This window comes from Arvicanthis niloticus, chromosome 18 (genome assembly GCF_011762505.2).
Source record: "Arvicanthis niloticus isolate mArvNil1 chromosome 18, mArvNil1.pat.X, whole genome shotgun sequence".
NCBI classification, from domain to species: domain Eukaryota; kingdom Metazoa; phylum Chordata; class Mammalia; order Rodentia; family Muridae; genus Arvicanthis; species Arvicanthis niloticus.
In genome coordinates this window covers 10940679-10949287 of record NC_047675.1, presented here as the reverse complement: position 1 = coordinate 10949287, position 8609 = coordinate 10940679, and the positions used below count along the sequence as shown (strand labels likewise).

The window sequence follows — 8609 nt, the reverse complement described above, 5'->3', positions numbered from 1 at the left end:
GGCTGTTCTGAGCAGAAAGAGCAGGAGACAGGAAGATCTAGGAAAGGGAGAAGAGGGGGAAGGAATAGCGGGGTCAGGGCAGGGCTGGGGGAGGTGTGGAGAAGGAAGGAGGCCAAGAAACTCCCATGAAATGTAACAAACCCATCACTTAGTATGCTAACTAAAGCCCCTCAAAAGAAAAAGAAGATAGGAAAACCACATTTTTATTTATTTATTTATTTATTTATTTATTTATTTATTTATTTACATTAAAACATAAATAATCTGTAGAAGTGTCGGGGGGTAACAAAGAGTGAAAACATGCATGATAATCCTTTTTTAATAAATTATGAAAGTCAGGTTAAATATAAAATTTAATGAAATGCAAAATTTTAGCTATCAGTATAAAATAATTTAGTTATTTCATTTCACATGAAGATAATTTTGAATTTTGTGTAATTGCCGGCCACAGTGGGCAAAGAATTATGACCAGTTTGGAGGGGGAGGGAAATAGTTTTTTCCACCCTTAAATTCTAAGAGAAAGTTACATATCATTTTCCTTGGATTTATACACATTTTTACATATAAAAGGGAAAGCTTAACTGATAGTTTTGAAGAAAAGACAAAAAATGTACTCGGTTCTTTGCTAACGGTCAAGGACAGAGCCTTCCCTTCTATCACGTGCTGCTTGTCGGACGCAGCCGCCGCCATTGTAAGGCACACAGCACATACATTCAAAAGTTGTGTTGGGCTGCAGACATGACTCAGCAGCTAAGAGTGAAGAGTGCTGTTCCAGGGGACCCGAGTTCAAGTCCTAGCACCCACATCAGACGACTGGAAGCCACAGCCATGGGTGTGTCCAGCTCTGGAGGGTCCTCGGGCATCTACACTTGTGCACGTAGCCACGCCCACCCCACCCCACCCATTCACAGAGGAAAAATAACAAAAGTTAATAAAAAGTAAAAATCATACTGCTTGTCAGCAGCACGAGACGATGCTCACCCGAAATCCCAGCACGCTGCACACCGAGACAGAGGGATTGGCGTTTGAGGCCAACCTGGACTATATGGTGAGTCCTTGTCTCAAACAACAATAAAATCATCGCTTCACTAAAATTCAAAGTCAACGGAGCAGTCTGGCTGCGTGCATGTACAAGTACACTGCACAGGAACAAGAACACCTTTCACACAAACATCACATTAGCAAATTATACAAAAGCGCTCTGCCTGCCCACCAACTGAAAGGCAATTACCTTTTGAGTATTTTGTAGCAGTTCTAAGAAATTACGATTCCATCCACACAAAAAGTTTTTGTCGTAAATACACTATAGAGCATTTATTAAATTTGAAGGTATAGTCAAACAATTTAAAATTTCAAACAATTTAAAAACTAAGGTTGGTCATTAAAAGGACGTGTGTGTGGGTGTGTGTGCGCGTGTGTCTGTGTGTGCGCGTGTGTCTGTGTGTGCGCGTGTGTCTGTGTGCTATGAGCTAGGTGGCCAGAGATGAAATTATTTTCTTATTAAAGCTGTAGTGGAGCTCTGTGGTACATTTTAAAGCCGTATGCTAAATGTCACGCCCAGTGAGATTTGGGGACTTACGTCATATAAAAGTTTTGAAACAATACACATTAAAGGAACTCTAATAACAAATTTGAATCCACATAAGACACAAGATCTTTCTACAATGTGAGAGGAACACCCTCCGATAGTCGTGCAGACAGATCAAATTTGTATACTCACTTTATTACTGAAGGCTGAATTTAAAAAAAATAAATAATGTAGTCTCTTCTTTAGTATAACATCGAGAAAATTTGATATTTGCTGTGCCTTTTTCCCAAAAATGAGTCTGGTAATTTTTAAAGAAGCTGTAAGATGTATGAAAATCCTAGTAATAATGATCCTGTTGGAAATGTAAAATAAAAGTTAATATAACCATAACCATGCTCGGCAGGAGGCTAAAGTTAATATAACCATAACCATGCTCGGCAGGAGGCTAAAGTTAATATAACCATAACCATGCTTGGCAGGAGGCTAAAGTTAATATAACCATGCTTGGTAGGAGGCTAAATGGCTACTCACGTCTATTTTATGTGCTATGAAGCATCAGATAAAAATGCCAAAATTATGATATCTAAATATGAGATATTACATATCCATTCATTTTAATCAGTCATGAACTAAACAAGATTAGATTAAATCTCTTACCAGGTCTTAGTTAGGGCTTCACGGCTGTGAAGAGACACCAACCATGACCAAGGCAACTCTCGTAAAGGACAACATTTAATTGTGTTTGGCTGACAGGTTCAGAAGTTTAGTCCATTATCATCATGGCAGGAAGCATGGCAGCATCCAGTCAGGCGTGATGCTGGAGGAGCTAAGAGTTCTACATCTTGATCCAAAGGCAGCCAGGAGCAGACTGTCTTCCAGGCAGCTAGGAAGAGGGTCTCAAAAACCACTCTCAGAGTGACACACTTCTTCCAACAAGGCCACACCTCCTAACAATGCCACTCCTTGGATCAAACATATTCAAAACACCACACTCCACTCCCTGGCCTCCCTAGGCTTGTTCAAACACATGACTCTATGGGGGGCCATACCTAAACATAGCATAATGCAAAATACATTTAGTACACATTTAAAGGTCCCCATAGTCTATAGCAGTCTCAATAATGTTAACAGTCAGAAGTTCAAAGTCTCTTCTCAGATTCATCTAATCACTGTAATTCCCTATAAAATCAAAATCAAAAAGCACATCGCATGCTTCCAACATCATAGGATATACATTACCATTTCAAAATGTCATGATGAGGAAATACTGGACCAAACCAAGACCAGAAACCATCTCCAGACTCTGCATCTTCATGTCTGATGTCAAAGCTCTCTCTAACTGTTTTCATCTTTGTTAACTGCAACAAACATCTTTCTCTCTGGCTGGTTCCACTCCCCGTTAGCAGCTTTCCTCAGCAGATAGCCCGCTGCTATGGCATCTCTAACATCTTGGGGTCTCCAAAGCAACTTCAATGTTACAGCTTCTTGTTTCAATGTCTGGGATCCACACATAATCTTCTGGCCTCTAATGGGCTTGGGTCACTTCTCCAGCTCTGCCCTCTGTAGCACTCTAAGCTCAGGTTGATCCACTCCACTGCTGCTGCTGTTCTTAGCAGTCATCCCATGGTGCTGGCATCTCCAATGTGCTGGGGGTCTTCTGCTGCAACTAGGCTTCACCAGTAGCCTCCCTTAGGCTGGTTATCTTCATGGTGCCAAGCCTCAACTTTTTTTCATGACCCCTTCAGTCCTGGCTGTCAACTGTAACTGAGGCTGCACCTTCACCAATGGCCTTCCATGGCCTCTCACAGTGCCAAGCCTTAGCTGCTCTCCCTGACTCCTTAATGCCTTCAGAACCAGTTCCTCCTGGGTGATTTTTACACATTACCAATCCAGCTGCAGCACAAGGTACAACCTTGACTATCTTTGGAACACAGCTTCTCTGTGCTCTCAAAAAAACAACAACAACAACAAAAAAAAAACAAAAAACAAAAAACAAAAAACAAAAAAACCCAAAAACAACAACAACAAAAACTTTCCAGAAGATTTTACCTCAGTGATGCTGGTGTCTTCTTAGTCACTATTAATTTCTTAGGTCCAGTTAATCAGCATCAATTGTCCCAGGAGTCCTTTTTATTTTTGATTCTAAAGTCAGAGCCACATTGCTGAAGCTGTGGGGTTCTGTTGCTTGCTGGGGCTGAAATACGGCCCTCTTGTTCAAATGGAAACTTTTTGTTTTCCATGATTTCATTTACTGCCTAAGCTTGGCTGTCCTGGAACTTGCTCTGTAGACTGATTTTGAACTCAGAGATCTGCTTGCCACTGTCCCCTGGAATTAAAGGCATGTACTACCTTTTCATGGCCACTGTTTCTCAAGATCCAGAATAAAAGCCTGTATCTTTCAGCTTCAAGATCTGTATCACAAATGTGCCCTCGATTTTTGGATTGTAGTTCATTCCAGATCAAAAGTCCAAACAAATACAACAACCAGGTAATAATAATGTCTAACATGATATCTCTCTTCCTCATACAACTGCAAAAGCATAAGTTTAATCTGGGAGGAATCTTGCCCCGAGGTCACCACTCCCTTACTTCCACTTAATATCTTTGAACACAGTACAGGGGGCCAGCCCCTGCTGCTCTTTCTTGTTCTTTGTCCTCTTGAGGCATTGGAGCAGGTAAGACTTGGTCTTACAAGATATTTAAGGTTGCTGTATAGTAACAAAATGTTTACCTATCTAAGTCACTTTGCTACTGTGGCTGACCTGACCCGAGTCCCTTTGAAGCCAGAAGCTACAGCCTCTGGCATTTAGCACTTCATCATAAAATACCAGGGAATTAAGTAAAGGGTTAATTACTAGAGCCTTCTCCCTCTTGTCAAATGCCTCTTGCTTGTCAAGCTAGGTGGAAGTTGGGAGCAAAAATCTTCCATTGAGCCAGGAGAAGAGAATCACACTCACAGAAGGAAAAACTTTTACACAAGCAAATATGGATTAAACTCACATAAATTCATATACATATTTATGCATACACATTCTTAAATCTTCATTCAAACCATCTGGGCCCAGTTTTCATGTTATTTCATAACTACACACACACACACACACACACACACACACACACACACACACACACACACACACACACAGCCATACTTAATTTATATGGAGGAAAAGTGCCAGCACTGAAAAAACTCACTCATTCTAGATGAAAAATGAGCGTCAGTCTTTACTGCATAGAGAAAGAAAAAGCTTCTACCCTTTTATTGCTAAATGAATTAAACCCAAGATTGTAAAAAGAAAGCTTTGTATTCTTTAGTCGGACTGAGCCTACCTTGCTATTAAGAAAATTCCTGTTCTGTTTCATGGTAAGGAGAAGCCTGCAGCTTCTTTTTCCCTCTTTCCCTCTGCATTCTGCATATTGCTTTCTTAATATTTGAAGCTGCCTTATAATTTCTAATATTCCACTCTGCATTCTCCTTCTAACCTTACTCTCTCCTCCTGCTCTGATGTCACAGTGCTCTTGCTCCCAGTGCCTTTTACTTCTAAGTTGTGTTCAGTTCTGTCTAAAAAGTTATCCTTAGTTCTGTCTCCTCTCTTTGCCCTCAGCACGTATACATCTTTCAGAACACATGATCACTTGGTAAAAAGTTTACCACAAGTTTACACATAAATTCAAATCATAAATTGAATAAGAAGTTTACGATAGAGAATATTTACATGCATATCCATTAGGAGTAATTATCAGGTTAAACGTTCATCATCTGTCACCAGCTCTGCAGGTTCACGGAGAGTTAAAAACCATAACTAAGTCATTAATAAAGTTTTGTATAGATAAACTCAGTCAATATTCTTCTTGGAATGTACTCTGAGTGGTAGGTGCTTGCTTGCTATCTCAGACACAATTAACTCATGACACTAAAGACTGGCAGAGTTCTCACTGCAGTTTTGACATCAAAAAGGATTTGGCAACAGTGTCATTATAAAAAGCTTAATAACTACTATAATTTTAGAAATTCTTCCAGGATCATCATTAAGGATTAAGAAGTTGTCTATTTGTCTATATAGCATCACTATAAGACTGTACATCTTCGTTGTTCTGCAGAGATCTGTCCAAAAGGGTGGGCTAGCACCTAGTGGTTGTTATATATAATAAGAGAAAAAGCATATAAATAGCAGGAATGTTTCCTAAAATAGATTTCTTCTGGGCCTTGTCTATTAGAGAAAATCAGCCATCGATTTTAATCCAAGGCGGACCATCTCAGGAAGACCTCCTGCCAGTTTTTAGCTTCTACTCGTTTTGCTCAGGACAACACAGGATTTAGCTCCATTCCTCTTCCTGGTGCCTCTTCAGTCTTTGAACCACATATTTTGTATCTTTTCTGTCTAAACTTGCTATGCTCCATGAAAATGCTCTTCATGAGAGTAAGCCAGAGGACAAAGTCTATGCTGGACTTTGTTTTGAGACTTTGTCAGTTCAATTGATGTAAATCTCTTTATCTTAGCCTCAGTCAGACTCTTAGGACTTTGTCTCAGGACGAAGGCAGAAAGCAGCAACATTCTTCACCAAAACACACGAAAGATCTCCAGAGTTCAAATCACTCTCAGCACCAATGCCCTCCACACTCCTGCTAGGATGGCCCATCCAGGCCCATTTAAAGCATTTTATAGCTTCCCAAATCTAAAGCCCCCAAATCACAAAAATATGGTCAGGCATATCATGGCAAATCCCTAGTCCCTGGGGCCAACTTTTTTCTTATTTAGGGTTTTACTGCTGTGGACAGACAGCTTGACCAAGGCAACTCTTATAAAGGACAACATTTAATTGGGCTGGCTTACAGGTTCAGAGGTTCAATCCATTATCATCAAGGTAGGAACATGGCAGCATCTAGATAAACATGGTGCTGGAAGAGCCAAGAGCTCTTCATCTTGATCCAAAGGAGAAAACTGGCTTCCAGGCAGCTAGGAGGAGTGTCTCAAAGCCACCTCCACAAAACTTCCTCCATCAAGGCCACACCTACTCCAACAAGGCCCCACCTCCAAATAGTGCCACTCTCTGGACCAAACACATTCAAACCAACATACCAGGCAAAATATACAACGTAAGGGGGGAAATGCCATTACCCCAGCAATAATGAGATCACAGAGACAGAGTTTCTTCTGGGCATCTGCTGCATTGCTTTATGTATATGATGGTGTCTTTACAGTATGCATACAGATTCCCAGCAGACAATTTTGGTTGTTTCAGGATATTCTTTGTCAGATCTTTTTTTTAGATTGTACCTTCCCTGACAGCTGGCACCCAATGTTGACAGAGTCATCCCTGCAGAGGGTAAAGCACAGTTCACTGGGATGCAGTGAGAGAGAGAGAGAGAGAGAGAGAGAGAGAGAGAGAGAGAGAGAGAGAGAGAAAGGGAAGGCTTGAAAAATGGCCAGGCAGATGTGTACACTTCCATTTTGGTTGACAAAAAAATATCCATGTAATCATTTCTTTTTAGTGTGTGATGATGCCAATGGTATTTCAGTGTAGAAGAAGCCTTCTGGATGATTTAAATTCCTGGTTTTATAGAAGTAAGCTAAGCTAAGAGGAGTGTGGGACTTCCCAGTGTCCTATAGCCACCTTACAGTCACCAGGACAAAACCTGAGCTGTTTCCTCTTCACCATGTATGTCCCTGTCGTTTGGGTAAACATCCCCTAAAGGCATGTGTATGGAGGCTTGGTCACCAGGCTCTGCCACTGTTAGAGTGGTGAAGCCTTTAAAAAATGGGATTCCAGGGGAGGAATTTGGGTTCTTTGGGGGTGTGCCCTTGTGACACCACCCCTTTGTATGCTCAGATTCTCTGCCCTGTGTTTGCATCATGATGCACTGCGCTACAACAAACCCAAGGCAAGAGGGCTGAGCAAGCCCAGGCTGAGCTTTCTGGAACTGGGAGCTGGAACACACCTGTCCTGCGTGTTAAGTTGACTGTCTCAGACATTCTGTCGCAGCAACAATAATACTGTTTCCTTAGTTGATATAAAATATAAGAATGACTAAAACTAAATGATGTTGAGGTTTTTTTTTTTTTTTTTTTTTTTTTTTTTTTTTTTTTTTTTTTTTTTGACCTAACCAATAGTGACTTAAATAAAAATTCTAATTAGGTTTCCAGGGCTTTCCAGTTCTGAAATGGTCTTCCTAATCATTTTGGTTTTTAGGCTAAAATAGTGAAAGCTGCTGTATTTCTCCCCCAAAGACATGTTCTAAGTCTTATTTGGATTACACAGCTAAAAAGAATATATTTATGTATACCAAATTCTTTTTACTGTGGTAGATGACAGGTTCTTGGAAGATGGTTGGTACATTTATAAACTCCATAACACGGAAGGGTCGCTGATGACAGGGTCATAGCGTGCCTCATGTTTCCTCCTCTCTTCTAAAGGTTTCTAAGTTCATTGAGGCTAGTTACCCAAGTTCCATTTCAGAATCCTACCTTGAGGTGCTGTTTTCGTCCTTGAAATGATGAGTGAGTACCCACGTGCTGGAACAGAGATGGTCTGTACTGAATTCGAGCTTCCTTCTTTTGCTGCAAACAGTTCCTCTGGGGAAAGGAAAGCGGGCATCTTCACAAGGCCCTCAGTGCCACTTACTACCACACTTACTGTCCATAGGATCTTTCTAGATTCGTTTTGTTCTAGGGTTCTGTACTAATATTTAAAATTTGGCATAAAACATCCAGTCCTGGGGTCTTCCTACATAAGAAATGCCCAGTGGAAGGGATAGGTGTGAAGTCATGTGTCCATAAACTCACCCAAAGCAAGGCTACGTTCTACATGTTTCCATTTCCTTTCACTCTCTCTTTTAGAACAGAGGGTTTTGTTTTAGTTGTAGTTGTGGTTTGATGTTTTTTTTTTTTTTTTCTTGAGACAAGTTCTCACTATGCCATAGCCCAGGCTGAGGAAGAACTTATCATACAGTCTATTCTGACTTTTGAGGTCTGGACAATCTTCCTATCTCAGCCTACTGAATGCTGGGATTGCAGGCATGATCCACACAACTGGCTCTTCTCCCTTTTCATTTCAATAGCTTACATGATTTTGGGGGTAT

General features: G+C 40.8%; 1 protein-coding gene across 1 annotated transcript in view; it reads right to left on the bottom strand.

Moving 5' to 3' along the window:
* Positions 1 to 1291: 1291 nt before the first annotated feature.
* Positions 1292 to 8609, bottom strand: part of Mgat4d (MGAT4 family member D) — a 35952-nt gene continuing 28634 nt past the window's right edge. Inside the window, exons 10-11 of the mRNA XM_034522510.2 lie at positions 7996 to 8103; positions 1292 to 1880 (exon numbers count right to left, since the gene is read on the bottom strand). Coding sequence (XP_034378401.1) covers positions 1866 to 1880; positions 7996 to 8103 — 123 coding nt within the window. The 3' untranslated portion in view covers positions 1292 to 1865. The remainder of the gene's footprint in view (positions 1881 to 7995; positions 8104 to 8609) is intronic.